Genomic DNA, 17,511 nt, shown 5'->3' with positions numbered 1-17,511 from the left:
TTAAAAATTTATTTTATCAAAAAAAAAATTAATTGATTAAAATTAAAAAGGAAAACATGACGTAAATAACACTACATCGTCACAAAATGCATTTAAATACAGTTTTAACGGTTTCTACCCCTGCGTCACCTTAAGAAAGCCATGTCTGCAAGCCAAGTTATCGCATGCCTATCGATAAACGCCGCCTGCAACCCTGTCACGCCAGTGATGAATGGAAAAGAATATGGCGACCTGACTCTGGAAAAAAATTAGAATTTGTCCGGCAAAAGTAGTGTGCAATACGGAGAAATGTATGTATTAAAAGTGCAAACGCGATCGGGGCAACCATAAAATGGGCGTTCAATAAAACGGTTATTGGTTAAAAAGCAGCTGAGGTCAATGTGGAATGTGTGTGCCCCAAAAACCCATTGTTGTGTGAAGTGGACAGGCGCGCCAAAAGGGCTCAAATAAATGCCACCAACCGAAAGATGCGCAGGGCAGTTTCAGCGAAAACATGAAATGACTGGCCAGCAGGCAATAAGCAATTACTAAATAATAATAAAAGAAAGCCTGGCGACGCGCACAACACCCACACACGCATATATGTAAGCGGCCACACGTACACATACGTGTATCGATAATTTTGCGAGTTGCATTTCGCGCCGTGGCGGCAGGGCAAAATAAAGCGAATAACCGGAAAGCCAGTGGCGTCCCTTGCAAATAATCCTCGGGAATTTCTCCTTTTACTAATTGTGTCTGCGTTGCTTCTTTCTTGGGTTCTTCTTCGACCTGCGGCCCATCCCAATACGCCCGTCCCGACTCCTCCTTGCCCCTTGCCGGAGTACAGTTGCGCCCTGAAGCCAGAGCAAGCGAAACCACGGGGAGGCTAACGATAAGGATAAGGATTCGGAAACGGATACGGCGAGCACGGAAACGGGACACAGCAGCAGCAACGGCAAGATGGGCGAAGTCAAGTCCGTCAAAGTGGACAACTGGGGCGTCTTCTTCCTGCAGAAGCTGCAGAACTTCTTCAACAAGACGGACTACTGCGACCTGACGCTCCAGTTTCGGGACAACTCACAGCTGAAAGTGCACCGATTGGTGCTCAGCGCCTGCACCGATTACTTCAATGTGCTGGAGCAGACCTGCGAGATCGTCGACGATGCCCTCATCATGCCCAACGAGTTCCAGGCGGACGTGGTGGTGCCCATTGTCAACTTCATGTACACGGGCACCCTGGAGTTTGAACTCAAAATGTATGGAAAGCTGTTGCGCACCGCCAAGGAGATGAACATGACGGTGCTGCTCAAGCTCCTGGAGGCGCATCGACGCACCATGGAGAACGTGAATCGCCAGCAGAGGGTTAGTAATGTCATTCATCCTTCTCTAAGCCATGTTATAATCTTCTTACTCCTTTTAGCCGCCTAGTCCGAAGGGCATCCGCCGGCGTACAGTTGGCCAACCCAGTTCAGGTCTTCCCCAGCAGCGCGTCCTGGGTCCTTCACCGCAGTCCCGAAATGTGGCCACACCCACCATGCAGCGCGTAAACACACAGCGTGGACCCACTAGCGCAAATCGCACACAGTATGCGGAGACCACAAGTATCAAACAGGAGCCAACTTCGCCATTTGAGCAGCTGCGCAAGGGCTATAACAATAACAAAAGGCCGGCACAGACCAGCCTGCTGTCGCCGCCATCAAAGAAGCCCAGTTTGGAAGAGGTTAAGGAGTTTGCAGAGCAACAGCGTATGCGGAAGCAAATAGCCGCCGAGTACGGAGATCATGATCCGGAATACGATGGAGGCATGCTGTACGATGATGTCCATGCTGGGGACGATGATGACGACGATGTGCCACCGCAGCCGTCTACGTCTAAGCAGCAGTCGCCAAAAGGTACACAGACCCAGCTGGAGCACGGATCCACCACCATTATCCTGAAGCAGGATTTCCCTAGCCAGACGCCCACGATAATTGTCAAGGATTCCTCCAACGCCAAGCTGAACCACACCAAGATCATTGCCGAAGTGCTACGCCAGTATCCGCACATTGTGAAGGGCCACAAGAACATCAAGCTGAAAATAATGCCCAACACACCTCCCGCAGAGAAATCTGCGCCGGCGGCAGTCAAACCAGCGCAGTCGACCCAGTCATCCGCATCCACGTCGCCACACAAGAAATTACATGTGTCTTTCAAGGCGGATAAAAACGCTCCACTAATTACCGCTCAGCAAAAGGCTGCCACTTCTCAGCAAAAGACTGGAACCACGCAGTCTACAGTTTCTCAGGCATCTGTGGCGAATCCACCGGCAAATGCTGCCGCAGCGCAAAAGAGGAGAATCGACAGCAAGACAATGCATGCCTTGATTGCCCAAGGAGCCGAGAACACCACTGGTATGTAGACTTTTTTAAGCATGTTGACCAGAGTGTATTTGTTTTTTTTTTTTTTAGGTCCGTGGCTGTGCCTTCGGTGCGGCGTAAATGGACGCCCCATCAGCATTCCGTCGTACCGAGGCTTCCGACGCCATCTGATCAATACCCACAAAGAGGCCATTGATCCGGCGCTATGCGAGCATTGCGGCTGGCGGTCGGGCAACAACCGGGAACTGCATTTCCACATGTATATGGAGCATCAGGTCAAGTCGCTGCTCTACACCTTTGCCGAGTGCGCCCTGTGCAACCGGTCTTATCTGACCAAAGGGGAGTTGGAGGCGCACATTAACGAGGCGCACACGGACGACAACAAGCAGCAGTGCATCTACTGCAACAAGGTCTTCGAGCAAGAGCTACAGCTGTACAGGCACATGAAGAGCTACCACAAGGAGCAGGCCCTGGAAGATGGAATCATCGATGAAACGGACGAAGAGTTCCTCGGCTCGCAAGATGAGGAGGATGAAGAGGCCGAAGGCGATGAAGAGCAGGAACCGGAGCAGACTGGCAAAGTGCGAATCCTATCGGACATCAGTCTGCCAGCCACTAGTGCCATCGCAGTGCAGCATGCTCAGCAGGAGCAACTGCAGGAGGAGGAGATAGAGCAAGTGCAACAGGAGGTGAAGTTTGTAGGTGCCGATGGCAATGAGGTGGAGCTCACGGACGAACAACGCAAGGAGATCCTTTCACAGCTCAACCAGCAGCAAGCGGGCGCTACAGCCGGTGGAGTGGTAATGGTGCTTAGTGAGCCAGAAGCGGAGCCCACGAAGCAGGAGACCGACGAGAAGTCCCTGGCCGGCACCGAAGAGGAGTATGATGATAGCCAAATCTACAGTGAGCTGGCTGCCAGCGACTCTGTGGAGAGCACCAAGAAGAACGTTGCTGATGAGAGCAAAGAGTCGATAGACAACTTGGAATGGGCCGAAAATCTTATTGCCGAGTCCGAGGAGCAGAGCAACAAGGAGGTGAGTTCTATATCCCATGAATTAGTACGGGGCTTTCTATAACATGTATCCTTTTTATAGCCCAAGTTGGAAAAGTCACGCGATGACATCAGTGAAAAACTTAAAGAGCTAACCGGCGACTGGACCGAGGATGAGAACGACGATGATGCCGATGACAAGCCCGCCACCACAGAGCTTGCTTCAGAATTAGCCACCAAGCACCCCGAGTCAACAGCCCACGAGGAGGAGGAAGACGACATTGACTTGGCCCTGCAGTCCCTGCACAAGGGACCTGAAGATCAGGCTGTAGAAAAAACTGGTGAGGAGTACGTCGCCAGTGCAGGAGAAGCAGCTATCCCAGCGGCTAGTACAAATAACCAGTCCGAGAAAATGGACGTAGACTCAGAAACGACGGACGTCAAGGCAAAATCAGTTGTCCAGATCAAGAAAGAGGATGAGATTGAAAACGATGAGGAGGAATTTATCAAAGAAGATGCGCCAGTCGCGGACACCGAGCCCGGAGTGGAGTTGAGCGAAGCGGCAGCTCCGGCTGAGATCGACGATGATGTGCATCTGGAGGCCGATAACATACGCAAAGAGCTGCTAGATGAGTTGATTGCCGAGGCCGAGAAGCCCAATGAGGAGAAGAGCGTGGTTCAACCTGAGGAGAATGCTACTACAGAGGCATTAGCTCCAGCCTTAGACAGTGCAGTGACGGAAGAGGATGACTTGGTGCCACCCACCCAGCTGTCCACCGATCAAATGGAGGTTGATGATCCAGAGGCGGAAAAAACAGCCAAGATTAATGATGATTCAAGAACGACAGACAAAGAGGAAACCGCAGAGGACAAACCAAACAAGAGTGGTGATGTACCAGCCACAGAAAAGGCGACCATAGAAAATGCAAAAGCTGCTGAAGGAACGATGCCTGGCGAAGCAGCCAGTGCGGAAAAGGTGAAGAGTCTCATTAGTGAATGGGGGGATGACGATGAGGACGAGGATGAGAATGGGGTCAGTGCGGCGGCGAAGGAGGAGCTATAATTACTAGATTTATTTATGTTCTAAGTTCGGCGATTCATAGCAGATCAACAGATAAAAGCATCTGGAGCTCGCAAAGAATTTTCGGTTTCTTTTGTAAATTAAATTGTTAACGAAGATCGCGGAGGATGATAAGATACACATATGCACAGGTTTAAGTGTATAAGATCTAATCTACACGTCCCAAGTAATTGTAAATCCCCTCCCATCCCATCTATGTTGCGCTGCTAGCACGGAAAATGTAAAACTTGGAGAAGTCCCCTTAAATGAGAGATCAGAGACCAAACAACCCAACATTTTATATATTTATGCGTGTCCGTTTCTTCACACATATACACCACCAATAGAGCAAACAACCAACATTTCACACTTAGAGATACATATAGAGATGTAGTTACATAGATGTTGTTTTAAATGGTTTAAAACAAAAGGCAGGATGTTCCCAGATAAATAAGGAAATGATTGACGTTTTATGATTGGTTTAGAATATTAATCAAATGCAAAAAAGGATGTCCTTTTTTTTTGATTACCAACTTAAGTGTAAGGTTAATTATACATAATAAAAGCATACAAAAATAACATACTTTGGAGGAAGAAAATATAAATGTAGACGACAAGACGCTTTGTGCTTTGAACTTTCTAACTTATATTACGGCTATAAAAGATTCATTTGGAATGTACATAACATATGGGGTCTTACTTAATAACTAACAGCTGCCAGTGCATAAAATTATCGTATTTCATTAACGTTTAAAAAGCGGCACATTAAGTCACAGCGCAAGAAGATTCCGTAGCCAAGATACCTAATCCTCATCTGAAAAAGGGGCGAAAGAAGTTAGCATACGCATGGAAGAAATTTAGCAAACATTACACTACGCACCAGACAGATAAAAATTTATGATGCACATGGTGGCAAAGCCGGCGGCCACAGTTGCGAACTGCGCAAATCCCGCCCAGCGTCGCGTGCTATTCGAATGCCAGCGCGCCTTCTCGCGCGGAATCACTTCGCAGACGGTGACGTAGAAGAGAGTGCCTCCCGCCAGAGCCTGAACGATGGGCAGCGTTTTGCTGGACCAGGCGGCGGGCACATCCACGATAAGCATGCCCAGGCCAATGCCAGTAACGGCTCCCAGAGCAAACACCGAGATGCCGACGAGCTGGGCGCGAAAACTTGTCTGCGGATTCGAGCGGAACTCGAGTCCCAGACAAAAGCCCATCACAAACTTGTGGCAGGCGACGGCCCCCAGTAGAAATAGAACCTAAATCGAGACAAAGCACATTTCGGTTATCTAAATAGACTAAGCCAGCGCGTTTCTCTGCTTCAATATTTGTCCAAGATTGCGCGCTAGATCTCCACTACTCTAACTGTGTCAAGGCAATCGGCACCGACCTTTGTGGACGAGTTCTGGACTCCGATGGCCAATCCTTCGATGGCCGAGTGCAGGGACAGGGCCACAAAGAGACCCAGGGTGCCGGTCATGGACTGAGCGCAGGGCTCCGTGTGGCTGGTGTGGCAGATGCGGGCGTTGGCGTCCTCGACACTGGCGTCATCGCAGCCGGGTGCGCTATACGGGTGATCGTGGTCATGATCGCTGTTCGATCGAAATACAAAGCAATTAACTGCGGTGCGGGTAGGGCGTTCAATGCATTCAACCTACTGGTCATTGTGGTGGTGCGAATGGCCGTGTGACGAAGGCTCCGCTGATAAAAGCGGAGCCCGCTCACCCACTGCGCCATAGCCGGAACCATTGGTGGGTCGCCTCACAGGCTCAGTTTGCGGCGCCTGGGAGTGTGTGTGCTGGATGGCCTCGCCGAAGAAGTAGTGTATGAACTCGTCGATGAAGTAGATGATGAAGAAGCCGCCGCACATGGCCACCTCGGCGAACTTCGAGTCCATTTGCTCGCGCACCTGTTGCAGTGTCGGTTAACAGGTTATCGAATTGCACCGACTCATCATTGTAAGCCGACGAACTCACCTCGGGCAGAATGTGGACCAGTGCGGTGGCCAGCAGAATGCCTGCTCCGAAGCAGAGGAGCAGCGATGTGGTCAGCGGGAAGCGGCGACGATTCCTTTCCGAAATGCAGGCGGGCAGCATTCCGGACAAAAGGCTGCCCAGTCCCAGGACCAGCATGGCCAAAACCTTTTCCAGGTCGCCGCGGCTCGTAGCAACCAAACTGGGGCTCGGGGTGATTTGCATGTCGTTTGCCAAGCTCATTGTTCCAGCTGCCAGGCCTTGTCATCAAGAGTGGGCCAGTAGAACCCAAAAGTTCGTTGCATTTACTATTTTTAAACCAAACAGTCTGAGCAAACGACGCGCTTATTGTGCAGAATACCGAAACGCCTCGCAAAGAGGATACAAATAGAATCCGGATATATTCCGCCTCACGTTTTTTGGTCACACTCTGATGCTACAGTACAGTGTAGATAGGGCCCATTCCGATAGCTGTTATCGACTTGCTAAAATGCTCATCGATTCAAAATTCAAAATTTGACCGTTTCTGTACTGGTTGTTCGTTAGAAAATGCATCGTCGTTGTATAATCTGTGGTCTGGAGCCGGGCGAGCACTGTGTCTACCCGCGCAACATGTCGGAGGCTCGCCGTTGGCAGAATCTGGCCAACCTCAGCAGTTTCGATGTGGACACGGAATCGCTGTGGCGACACGGATGCGTTTGCTCCTCCCACCTGGACGCGGACCACCGAGGTTCCAGCACCGCCTCGGAGAGCTCTGCTGGTGCTGCCGAGGCGGCCAGGAATCCTGCCGGCGTCCAGGTGTCGGGTGTCAAGTGGAGCTCTTCGGGATCCGCATCTAGCCGAGGTTATACCAACTACAGCATGGCCGTTGAGGAGATGCCGAACCAAAGCAAACGGAGTATTAAATCTGAGAACCAGGAGATCAGCAAGGGAAACAGGTTCAAAAATGGTTGCTGCCATTTTCGAGATGCTTGTTCCAATATGTTGCCGGGTAATCCCTATGGCTTCACCCCAATGGGTCAGAACTTCGCAAATCCACAGGCTCCTCCCAATTTAAAAACGAGGCCAAATCAATCTCCTCGTGGAAATACAGGTTGCGTCTGCGCCCACTGTAAGCTAATGAGGACCATAGCCACCGCTGATCCTCCCGAAATCAAATTCTTCCCAGAGCAAAGGAATGACAAAACCAAAGACTCTCCGGATTCATCTGGAAGCCAGCAAAGTATAAAGAAAACTCAAAAAAAGGTTTTTTCGAAGGGTGGCCCCCAAAAACCAAAGACATGCGATCTTACTACTTGTCCCGTCTTAAAAAAACAAAGATTGGAGGAGTCAAAGCCCCAAGGAGAAGACTTCCGCAGTCTGGCCAGTTCTCTCAATCAGTTGGCATCGCAAACATGGCGAAGTCTTCGCAACGCGAAGGTTCCAATGAACCAACAAAACAAAAGGCAGAAGCCGGAGCCGGAACTCAAGAGCCAATACTGTCAAACTGGCATTAACTGTCATTTAAAGGATCAGGAGGTGCAATGCTCAAAGGTGGCTCTGCAGAACCAGAGCTCCTTACCGGTTGGCCGGCCCAAGTCCGTTTCAGCTTCATTCAGCTACCGAACAGCCAATTCAGTCACGGGCTTTTCAGCCGGGTATACCACTAATTCAAGTAATTTCACCAACGGAAGCGATCGAAGAAATCCAAATGCCATCAACGTGCTGCTTATGAATGGCACTAGAAATAACGACTACGATGATTCTTGCTGTTGTCAGACCAATCATCGTCCCATGGCTCCACCTCCGGAGATTTGGGTGCAGGAATCCGACTTTGCGGAATCTAACGAACGCGCAGAATTTCCGGAAATCGACAAGCCCAAATATCGAGTTTGTCGCTCAAACAACGAGACCAATGTTCTGGTCCTCGAAGAAGGTCCTATGGATGGATGTAGCCCCAAAGACACGGGGAATTCGGGTACAGAAGTTGCCGGGGCTCAGAGTCAGGGAGAACTTCAGCTAAATTCCAAACAGAGTCGCAGTAAAGAGCAACAGAACGATTTTGTCAACAACTGGCTCGATTGCCCGGCCGCGGACAACTTCACCAAGGTCCTAGAAATGCAGAGAGCTCGCATCAATGAGCTGGAGAATCTGCTGCAGCAGCACAACCTGCTGCAGCAGACCATCCAGCACAAGGTGGCAGAGCTGCAGTGCACAGACAAACCGAATCCCACAGAGGGGAGCAAAAAATAATATCAAACGACTAAAAACATCCGTCGCATATGTACCCGAAGAATTTTCCATGGCTTTCCAAGGGCTAAGAGTGGTTTATTCGCAATTACCGCTTGAATTCCAATACCAAACTTTCAGTTTGAACCATCTAAATCAAGAGCTAATCCTTAGGGGTCTAGGCAGCGGTCTGGATGACATCGGTGTAGAGCTTGACCTTAGTGGCAATGCTCATGTCGACGTACTTGTCGCCAATGGAAACGATCAGTCCACCAATGATGCTGGGGTCCACACGGGAGGTGATCTTCAGGGACTCGTTGCCCTTCAGGAAGGACTAAAAGAAAGAGGTCAATGAATAAAAATACGAGGGGGGCAGGCAGAAGTAGCTACCTTGAGGGCACCCTCCAGCTGCTTGCTCTGGGAGGCATCCAGGGGCTTGGCGGTGACCACCTCGCAGACAACCTCACCGCGGTGGGCGGCCATGATGGTCTTGTAGGCGTTGATCACGGTGTCCAGCTTCTTGAGACGACCGTTGTCGGCCAGCAGACCCAGCAGGTTGGCGGTGGCCGGGGCGAAGCGCAGCTTCTCGGAAGCCTCCTTCAGAGCGGTGGCCATGACCTTCTTGTTGATGATCGGGCTGGTCACATACTCGCGCAGCTTCTTGTCGCTGCGGATGGTGGCCTGCAGGGCAGTCAGGTCCTTCTCCACCTGGTCCAACTGGCTCAGCTTGGAGGCGGCCGAGTACAAGGCGGTGGCATAGCGACCCTCCAGGCCGAACACCTGCACGGGGGGCTTCACCGTCGCCTGGGCGGCAGCCGAGCTGAGGGTGCGGCTCTGTGGGATTATCAAAAGAGGGAGCACTCAGTGAGTCGTTCGATTTAATAAACAGGAACTGCCTCCGGTTTGTGGTTAAAGTGGGCAAAAATTACATAACCAAGAAAAGCGCGTTAGATAATTGTACACAGGCGACGGCGGGTTGTCCTGGTGCTTACAAAATGTCTCGCGCTCATAGTGACTTAGCTTCGCACTCGGAAAATTATCTTCTCCTTAATTATTCACTCAAACCTACCAAAATTGCCAATTTGTTAACACAAGCCATCGTTTTTTTCCCGAGAATTTTTCAGCTAAAAATCGCAGCTGTGGCCAGGGTTACGTTAGTAGTTACGGGACTTTTCGATATCTCAACCAGGGCTGCTTTGGATGGCTATCGATTGCCAAAAAAAGCTAGTTTTGAAATTTAATATATTTAAAATAGCTAGCTTAAATTTATTTTTCATTTGAAGCTATTAAAATTATGAAGACCACATTTTATCATTTAAATATGTCCAAAATGCCCAACATAGCAGGAGTTTAATTTTTTGTTTAATAATTGTGTCACGATTGATTAACATTTTCATCATGCTTTAAATATCCCGAAACGAATTCCCCAAACTTGTATTGGAAAAATAGGTAACTCACAACAGTTGGCGGGAGTTTGAAACGACTCGGTTGAGATTCGATTCACGTCTTTTTTATTTGTTTTAAATTTTTTTTAAATGGTGATTCGCATTTCTTTTTTGCTCTTCAATGGAAATACGTATGACTTTTTTTTTACTTAATTAGAAACCTAAATATGTCTGAAATGGTTGCGAATATGTGAATGTTGCATAACCACACGGAAAAACTATAGTTGCAAGTGGTTGGAAACACTTTGGGCCTTCGGTTGGGAGAGAATTCAAATTACATGCTCGCTATTTCAGTTTACTTGTCATCTGAAAGGGATTTCGACTGTTAGGGATGTCTCTTAATATAATTTTTTAATTTTCTTACCTTCATCCTCGTCTTCTTCCTCGCCCTCGCCATCCTCACCGTCCTCGTCGTCGAACGCCTCCTCCTCGTTTTCTTCGTTGTCCTCCTCATCCTCGGGCTCCACCTCGATATCAGGTACCAGATAATACTGCAGTGGATTTGGCCAGAGGTCGTCCTTTATCAGTTCTGCGATCTCATCGTTGACGGGATCGGTGTTATCCGAGAACCAGTCGAAGAAGGTTTTGTACTCGGAGTTGCGCTTCTTCTTGTTGCCGTAGGGCTTCGTCAGCAGCAGTTTGAGCAGGTTCTTTCCCTCCTTCCACTTGATGGGCGTGCTGGTGGACGCGGGCCAGTCGCCGTTTTCTGAAGCAGCTGGAAGTGGATTAGTTATAAAAGGGTCTCTGGGATATTGACTGCTGGACCTACCCGCTGAATTCAAGTGGAACTCTTTGGTGAGCACCTTGTTCTCGAAGTAAGGATTCTCGTCGAAGTGGAAGTTGATGCGGTAGCCCGATTTAATGTCCTCGAACTCCTCCACCTCCAGTTTGTTGAGGGCGTGCAGGCATTCCTCCTCCTCCTCGTCCAGAATGCCGGAAACTTGCGGGTGGTTGATAAACTGTAAACATGGTAGTTGGATTAGCCTAGGTTACCGATTATGCATATGTAGATTTTAAATGGTTTTTGATGCCATTCATAAAATCTGCGTTGGGACTGGGGAAAATTTGTGTATTTCCCGCAGAGGCCCGCCAGACGGGTCTATCGATAACACGATTTCCGCGGTGGGGTAAGTGAGCGGGGAGCCGGCGGCGGAGGCATTGCAGCCCAAGATGAACAAGAAAAATTCCTCGAATAGAGAAAATTTTTGCACTTGTATGCTACTGCTGGGTCACAGAACTCATTACGTCTTCAGACCCTCAAAATAGAGCCGCGGACTCTTAATCAGAGCCCTGCCGATAGACACACGCGGACCGGCCAATCATGGCCGCGCGGGGAGGACTCACCGAGGTCACCCAGAAGTTGGGGATCCGCTTGACCAGTTCGCTGCGCTTCTCGTAGCACGGCTTCCGCAGTTTGTTGTACTTCTGCTCCACCTTCAGGATCTCCTCGCTGGCCTTCTCGTTCAGCGCGTCGATCTCGTTCTGGCAGGCATCAATCTGCTCCAGCGCCTCCGACTCCTCCTCGTTGTTGCCGGCGGCTGCCGTTGTGTTGCCATCGGCGGGGGTGCCGTCCAGCTTGGCTCGCTTTGGCACGCTCGACATTCTGCTCGCTTTTCCGGTGTGCGTGCGGTCGTAAATTACGAGATATTTGACCAAAAAGCGGCGGTACAGTTGAGCAGAAGAGAAGCGAAGCGGATTTTTACTTTGCGTTTGCGGCTGCAGTGATGGGAGTATATCGATACTATCGATTGGCCCACCATTGGCGCCGCTTTGCAGCACTGCCGCACATTAGAGGGCATTTTCGGAACTTTTGCAGCACGCGCCAACTATCGATACCACTGCATTTGTTATTTGTCTCCGTCTATCGGGCGCTAACATTCTTCGATATCGAGATTTGATGCCGAGCTGTAGTAGCTGAAAATTAATTTTATAATTTTGTATTCGCATCGTTTTCGAAAACAACAGCAACATGGCCACGGCTGAAGCCCAAATCGGTGTGAACAAAAACTTGCAGAAGCAGGACCTCAGCAACTTGGTAAGCAGCCCGAAAAGTGGACCGCCCGACGCCGCCTGTTTTTTCCACCTCCGCCCGTGTGTGAAAGTGTACGCGTCGTCATTATGGAGCCGCTTCACGGGAAAACAGCGGGGAGTGTGACGCCAGGACGCGTCCAGATGATCTAGAGCGGTTCTCAGGCCGGTTTTCTAGCAGCCCCTAGTGGGTTTTGCCAGGGCCAACAACTCCTTTTGTTGTGCCCCGCAAAGCGTAGGAAAAATGCAGCACGTGGCGCTACATTTAGGGTCTGTTCGGTTTTCCCAGGGGTTTTGACTCCTCCTTCGGGTCCGATTTGTGCCCGGCCTGGATTTAGGGCCTGGTCAGCGGCTCAGTTCCGTGCGGACTACCCGACTGTTGTCATCCATTTAGCTGATGCAACTCAAGCGACATTCTAACCTCAAAATTTACGGCTTTCCCATATACACACATGCAGCTGAGGCGGAATGTTTTGTCGGGGGGCGTGGTGGTGGTAAACGAGACTTGGACTTGGATTCCGATTTCCTCCCCCTTGATACACCTTGATTAATCAGTTTGCATTTGCAGGATGTGTCCAAACTCACGCCTCTGTCGCCAGAGGTCATCTCCCGCCAGGCCACCATCAACATCGGCACCATCGGTCATGTAGCCCACGGCAAATCCACGGTGGTCAAGGCCATCTCCGGCGTGCAGACGGTGCGTTTCAAGAACGAGCTGGAGCGCAACATCACAATTAAGCTGGGTGAGTGCGGGATCCGTCTTAGCTTAGTTTAGGCCCTAGTCTAAGGTGAACTATCCACTCCGAGTATATAAGTTGGTCGTATGTTGATCCTTCCTGCTCGCCTGTAAAACCGTAGTGCCCTAAGATTGTTTGTACACCTTCTCGGCAGGCCGACGATAACCCACCAATCCTGTCTAATCTTAAGTTTAATTTTAATTAACACCGTTCCGACGACGGCACACCGCGTAGCCAACTCTGTCGCTGCTTTATATCGAAATACCATTGAAAAAGCGTTCTGCGAATGACTTTGTCTCTTGTAACTCTAACTTACTTCTGTGTATTTTGTGTACTTAAATTGCTGGATTATAGCACGCGTTGCCTTGCCTGTCAAGGTGTGTCGTCGCCTAAGTAGTAGACTAGAAAGATGTCTTTCCCATAGAATATTGTAATCTACAAGGCTGGATGAAAAAGCTGTCCTAGATTTTGTATTAAGAATCACTTTCTGTTAGCGCTTAGTCTTGAATTTGATACCTTGATTGATTCGACTGATAATCCAGCAATTTAATTAATTGCCAATCTTTTTCTTCTTTTTCCTCCATTTCTCCGGTTTTTCGTTTACTTCGGTTGCGCCGCGCTCAAAACAAAATATCAACCACACAACCCACCCAACTCCAATCCAAAATTGTCCAAAATTGTCATTTGCAGAACGCTTAAGCGAAAAGAAAATCAAAAAACTTATGAGCTCCAGGCAGCATCGACAGCAGTATGAAAGCAAGCAGCGTTCCATCCTGCGGCACCTTTCCGAAATACGGCACCACAATCGCTTGCGCCGTCTCTGCACGATGCCAGCTCCCTTCTCCGCGCCATCCTCTTCGTCTAGCGTGGACAGACGCACCAGCCGCCGGAGCAGCAGCCAGACCTCACTGAGTCCCAGCAACAGCAGTGGCTATGGTAGCGTCTTCGGCTGCGAAGACCATGACGTGGCTCCTTCACAGATTCATAAGGGATTCGCCAATCTGAAGCGACGGCGCAGCTGCGGTGCAAGCACACCGACTTCCGACTCCAAACGGTCCAAAAACAACGAGGGACAGATGGTCAAGAAACCGCCCAAGGGCGAGTACATTGTAGAACGCATTGAGTGCGTGGAGGTTGAGAAATATCAGCCAGTCTTCTTTGTCAAATGGCAGGGCTACGCCGCCAGCAAGAACACCTGGGAGAGCCTTGCAAACTTGGCCGACTGCGCCCAAATGGAGGAGTTCTTGGAGCGGCATCAGCAGCTCTACGAGACTTTCATTGCCAAGATAACCAGTGAACTTGAGGAAAAGCTGGAGGCCTTGCCGCTGATGGAGAACATTACGGTGGCCGAGGTGGATGCCTTTGATCCGCTTAATCTTCAGATTGATCTTATTCTACTGGCTCAATACCAGGCTGCGAGCAGTCGTAGCCAGAGGGAGCCACAAAAGATTGGAGAGCGGGCCCTGCGAAACATGCAGCTCAAGCGGGCACAATTTTCACGGCGCAAGCAGCTGGTTGACCTGGCAAAGTTTGAGGAGCGCATGAATAAAGTGGAGCAGCCGTCGCCCCCGATACGAGTGGAGAACAACGTAGATCTGGACACCATAGACAGCAACTTCATGTACATTCAGAAGAACATTATTGGCGAAGGAGTGCCCAAGCCGGAAGCGGGGATTCTGGGTTGCAAGTGCTGCGAAGAGGATGGTTTCGAGGAATGCGCTCCTTCCACAAGGTGCTGTGCCCGCATGGCCAGCGAGCTGTTTGCCTACGAGCGGAGCACACGTCGCTTGCGCCTGCGCCCCGGAAGCGCGATATTCGAGTGCAATAGTCGTTGCGCCTGCAAGGAGACCTGCTCCAATCGCCTGGTACAGCATGGTCGGAAGCTCCCGCTGGTGCTGTTCAAGACGAGCAACGGCAGCGGCTGGGGTGTGAAGACCCCGAATTCCCTGCGAAAGGGCGAATTTGTGTGCGAGTACATTGGGGAGATTATCACCAGTGACGAGGCCAATGAGCGCGGCAAGGTGTACGATGATAAGGGCAGGACGTATCTCTTTGACTTGGACTACAACACGGCACAGGAGAGCGAGTACACAATCGATGCGGCTAACTATGGAAATATCTCGCACTTCATTAATCACTCGTGCGATCCAAATCTAGCCGTGTTCCCCTGCTGGATCGAGCACTTGAATGTGGCCCTGCCGCACCTCGTGTTCTTCACGCTGCGTCCCATTCAGGCCGGCGAGGAGCTGAGCTTCGACTACATTCGCGCAGACAACGAGGACTTGCCCTATGAGAACCTGTCGACCGCTGTGCGTGTCGAGTGCCGCTGCGGAGCGGACAATTGCCGAAAGGTCCTTTTTTAAACGGATGCACACTTTTTTTTTTTATTATTATTATGGCAAAAAATCCTTTAAATTGCATTAAATATTATTTTTTACAACCCATTTGTTGTTCGTTGGCACCTGCTGGCCATCTGAAAGCAGATTTCATATTATGAACAATGTATTGATGGCATTTTAATTATTTATTTGTTATTTTTGCACTGCCAAATGCGAATATCGACGAATTGTGGATTTATATTAAGTTTGAACAAATTACGACTAGAGAATAAAACAGAAATTCCGCATACTTTGTACATGTAATTATAAACATCATTTTTCTTTTATGAAACTAGGTTAATAGTAGTCTTTGGACGAACACACTTAAAATGTGCTAAATTAAAGTACGGTATTATGTGTAAAACAATATTTCAGAATAAATAACTTATGACAATTGAATGATGTTATGTATTTGTTTATTTAAGCCTTATGTTTTGGAAAGGAAAATATATGTAGCATAGTTGATAATTCTTTGTAGAGACATGTATGATGGTTCGAGAGTGAAATAAGCACCTAGAATTATTGTTAAATGTTTGCGAAGAAGAATCAAAGAACTCAGTCCTTTATAATTATTATCGCCTTGCTTTTAGGTTACGCCAATGCCAAAATCTACAAGTGCGACAACCCCAAGTGCCCGCGCCCGGCCAGCTTCGTATCGGACGCCTCGAGCAAGGACGACAGCTTGCCCTGCACCCGACTCAACTGCTCCGGTAACTTCAGATTGGTGCGACATGTGAGCTTCGTCGATTGCCCCGGTCACGACATTCTTATGGCTACCATGCTGAACGGCGCCGCTGTGATGGACGCCGCCCTGCTGCTCATTGCTGGTGATTATTTGGATATAAACTTTCCAATTAATAGTGACACTAACTGACATCTATCCCATGCAGGCAATGAATCCTGCCCACAACCGCAAACCTCTGAGCATTTGGCTGCCATTGAGATCATGAAGCTGAAACAGATTCTGATCCTGCAAAACAAGATCGATCTGATCAAGGAGAGCCAGGCGAAGGAGCAGTACGAAGAGATCACCAAATTCGTCCAGGGCACCGTCGCTGAAGGCGCCCCGATCATCCCCATCTCGGCCCAGCTCAAGTACAACATCGATGTGCTCTGCGAGTACATTGTGAACAAGATCCCCGTGCCACCGCGTGACTTCAACGCTCCGCCCCGTCTGATCGTCATCCGATCCTTTGACGTTAACAAGCCGGGTTGCGAGGTGGCCGACCTGAAGGGAGGCGTGGCCGGCGGTTCCATCCTAAGCGGTGTGCTGAAGGTGGGCCAGGAGATCGAGGTGCGACCGGGCGTCGTTACCAAGGACAGCGATGGCAACATCACCTGCCGTCCCATCTTCTCGCGCATCGTCTCGCTGTTCGCCGAGCAGAACGAGCTGCAGTACGCCGTGCCCGGTGGTCTGATTGGTGTGGGCACCAAGATCGACCCCACGCTGTGCCGTGCCGATCGTCTGGTCGGTCAGGTGCTGGGCGCCGTTGGCCAGCTGCCGGACATCTACCAGGAGCTGGAAATCTCGTACTACCTCCTGCGTCGCCTGCTGGGTGTCCGCACTGATGGAGACAAGAAGGGAGCGCGCGTGGAGAAGCTGCAGAAGAACGAAATCCTCTTGGTCAACATCGGATCCCTCAGCACCGGCGGTCGCATCTCGGCCACCAAGGGTGATTTGGCTAAGATTGTGCTAACGACGCCTGTGTGCACGGAGAAGGGCGAGAAGATTGCCCTCAGCAGACGTGTGGAGAACCACTGGCGGTGAGTAAACGCAGTCTTTTATTGGTTTCTTTGAAGTAACTCAATAAAATACAATTTTGCCTTCCAGTTTGATCGGCTGGGGTCAGATCTTCGGAGGCAAGACAATCACACCCGTTTTGGACAGTCAGGTAGCGAAGAAGTAGAACTAAGTTAGGATCCGATTGGTTCTACTTTTAGAATCCACACCAGCGACAACAGTAGCAGCATGATCTTTATAAGGCCTCTTCGCCCTGCTCCTTCTTGTCCCCAGCTCCATTCTTCATGTGTCCGTTGATCAAACCGAAACAAAAATACAAACAAAAACAAATACATACCTAACTTAATTTATTAAATTTTGTTGTCGTGTATGTATATAAAAAGAAAACACACGTTTCGCTTGCGAGTGTTGTGCATCTATAGCAGAATCAGGCATTAAAAAAAAAAACTAATAGGATATACCTTACATATTATATTAACTAAAGGCAAATCTGATACATCGTAAAATTGTTTTTATGATTTAAATACAAAAGAAAAACGAAACGAAAAAAACACGTAACAATTGTATTGCATTTTTTACAATTAAAACCTCAAGAACTGACTTGTTATTTTGGG

General features: G+C 49.5%; 6 protein-coding genes across 7 annotated transcripts; 3 read left to right on the top strand and 3 right to left on the bottom strand.

Moving 5' to 3' along the window:
- Nucleotides 1-184: 184 nt before the first annotated feature.
- LOC108031694 (centrosome-associated zinc finger protein CP190) lies at nucleotides 185-4,966 on the top strand. The gene is made up of 5 exons (XM_017105351.3): nucleotides 185-290; nucleotides 827-1,341; nucleotides 1,400-2,369; nucleotides 2,427-3,370; nucleotides 3,431-4,966. The coding sequence occupies exons 2-5, from the start codon at nucleotides 940-942 to the stop codon at nucleotides 4,388-4,390; spliced, it is 3,276 nt and encodes a 1,091-aa protein (XP_016960840.1). The 5' UTR covers nucleotides 185-290; nucleotides 827-939; the 3' UTR covers nucleotides 4,391-4,966.
- On the bottom strand, nucleotides 4,864-6,734 carry LOC108031695 (zinc transporter ZIP3). The gene is made up of 5 exons (XM_017105352.3): nucleotides 6,364-6,734; nucleotides 6,046-6,296; nucleotides 5,778-5,979; nucleotides 5,268-5,646; nucleotides 4,864-5,201 (listed from the first exon to the last, which is right to left on the bottom strand). Exons 1-5 carry the CDS (start codon nucleotides 6,601-6,603, stop codon nucleotides 5,191-5,193), a joined length of 1,083 nt encoding a protein of 360 aa, XP_016960841.1. The 5' UTR covers nucleotides 6,604-6,734; the 3' UTR covers nucleotides 4,864-5,190.
- Nucleotides 6,735-6,811: 77 nt separating this feature from the next.
- Nucleotides 6,812-9,205, top strand: LOC108032161 (uncharacterized). The gene has a single exon (XM_017106008.2). The coding sequence runs from the start codon at nucleotides 6,910-6,912 to the stop codon at nucleotides 8,590-8,592; it is 1,683 nt and encodes a 560-aa protein (XP_016961497.1). The 5' UTR covers nucleotides 6,812-6,909; the 3' UTR covers nucleotides 8,593-9,205.
- LOC108032162 (ATP synthase subunit O, mitochondrial) lies at nucleotides 8,647-9,786 on the bottom strand. The gene is made up of 3 exons (XM_017106009.2): nucleotides 9,638-9,786; nucleotides 8,959-9,402; nucleotides 8,647-8,902 (listed from the first exon to the last, which is right to left on the bottom strand). Exons 1-3 carry the CDS (start codon nucleotides 9,665-9,667, stop codon nucleotides 8,747-8,749), a joined length of 630 nt encoding a protein of 209 aa, XP_016961498.1. The 5' UTR covers nucleotides 9,668-9,786; the 3' UTR covers nucleotides 8,647-8,746.
- A 245-nt stretch (nucleotides 9,787-10,031) lies between these two features.
- LOC108031688 (protein SET) lies at nucleotides 10,032-11,747 on the bottom strand. The gene is made up of 4 exons (XM_017105337.3): nucleotides 11,358-11,747; nucleotides 10,783-10,972; nucleotides 10,378-10,728; nucleotides 10,032-10,319 (listed from the first exon to the last, which is right to left on the bottom strand). Exons 1-4 carry the CDS (start codon nucleotides 11,613-11,615, stop codon nucleotides 10,309-10,311), a joined length of 810 nt encoding a protein of 269 aa, XP_016960826.1. The 5' UTR covers nucleotides 11,616-11,747; the 3' UTR covers nucleotides 10,032-10,308.
- Nucleotides 11,748-11,861: 114 nt separating this feature from the next.
- Nucleotides 11,862-17,450, top strand: LOC108031687 (eukaryotic translation initiation factor 2 subunit 3). 2 transcript variants are annotated; one of them, XM_017105334.3, is made up of 5 exons: nucleotides 11,873-12,048; nucleotides 12,610-12,784; nucleotides 15,747-15,983; nucleotides 16,047-16,920; nucleotides 16,988-17,450. In XM_017105334.3, the coding sequence occupies exons 1-5, from the start codon at nucleotides 11,983-11,985 to the stop codon at nucleotides 17,061-17,063; spliced, it is 1,428 nt and encodes a 475-aa protein (XP_016960823.1). In that variant the 5' UTR covers nucleotides 11,873-11,982; the 3' UTR covers nucleotides 17,064-17,450. The 2 variants fall into 2 exon arrangements, with proteins under 2 accessions (XP_016960821.1, XP_016960823.1); XM_017105332.3 differs by lacking the exons at nucleotides 15,747-15,983; nucleotides 16,047-16,920; nucleotides 16,988-17,450 and adding an exon at nucleotides 13,469-15,555 and having other exon boundaries at nucleotides 11,862-12,048.
- Nucleotides 17,451-17,511: the final 61 nt, after the last annotated feature.

The sequence above is a fragment of the Drosophila biarmipes genome, chromosome 3R, assembly GCF_025231255.1.
Source record: "Drosophila biarmipes strain raj3 chromosome 3R, RU_DBia_V1.1, whole genome shotgun sequence".
Lineage (NCBI taxonomy): Eukaryota > Metazoa > Arthropoda > Insecta > Diptera > Drosophilidae > Drosophila > Drosophila biarmipes.
Note: the sequence above shows the minus strand (reverse complement) of the source record. Positions and strands in the feature narration are given on the sequence as shown.

Coding starts and splice junctions, on each gene's coding strand:
- LOC108031687 (XM_017105332.3), top strand. CDS start 11,983: ATGGCCACGGCTGAAGCCCAAATCGGTGTGAACAAAAACTTGCAGAAG. Junction 12,049..12,609: donor AGCAGGACCTCAGCAACTTG/GTAAGCAGCCCG, acceptor TTGCATTTGCAG/GATGTGTCCAAACTCACGCC. Junction 12,785..13,468: donor CAACATCACAATTAAGCTGG/GTGAGTGCGGGA, acceptor TGTCATTTGCAG/AACGCTTAAGCGAAAAGAAA.
- LOC108031688 (XM_017105337.3), bottom strand. CDS start 11,615: ATGTCGAGCGTGCCAAAGCGAGCCAAGCTGGACGGCACCCCCGCCGAT. Junction 10,973..11,357: donor CCAACTTCTGGGTGACCTCG/GTGAGTCCTCCC, acceptor CCATGTTTACAG/TTTATCAACCACCCGCAAGT. Junction 10,729..10,782: donor GTTCCACTTGAATTCAGCGG/GTAGGTCCAGCA, acceptor ATCCACTTCCAG/CTGCTTCAGAAAACGGCGAC.
- LOC108031694 (XM_017105351.3), top strand. CDS start 940: ATGGGCGAAGTCAAGTCCGTCAAAGTGGACAACTGGGGCGTCTTCTTC. Junction 1,342..1,399: donor ACGTGAATCGCCAGCAGAGG/GTTAGTAATGTC, acceptor TACTCCTTTTAG/CCGCCTAGTCCGAAGGGCAT. Junction 3,371..3,430: donor AGGAGCAGAGCAACAAGGAG/GTGAGTTCTATA, acceptor TCCTTTTTATAG/CCCAAGTTGGAAAAGTCACG.
- LOC108031695 (XM_017105352.3), bottom strand. CDS start 6,603: ATGAGCTTGGCAAACGACATGCAAATCACCCCGAGCCCCAGTTTGGTT. Junction 5,980..6,045: donor TCGCACCACCACAATGACCA/GTAGGTTGAATG, acceptor TCGATCGAACAG/CGATCATGACCACGATCACC. Junction 5,647..5,777: donor TCCAGAACTCGTCCACAAAG/GTCGGTGCCGAT, acceptor GTCTCGATTTAG/GTTCTATTTCTACTGGGGGC.
- LOC108032162 (XM_017106009.2), bottom strand. CDS start 9,667: ATGGCTTGTGTTAACAAATTGGCAATTTTG. Junction 9,403..9,637: donor TTAACAAATTGGCAATTTTG/GTAGGTTTGAGT, acceptor ATAATCCCACAG/AGCCGCACCCTCAGCTCGGC. Junction 8,903..8,958: donor AGCTGGAGGGTGCCCTCAAG/GTAGCTACTTCT, acceptor TCTTTCTTTTAG/TCCTTCCTGAAGGGCAACGA.
- LOC108032161 (XM_017106008.2), top strand. CDS start 6,910: ATGCATCGTCGTTGTATAATCTGTGGTCTGGAGCCGGGCGAGCACTGT.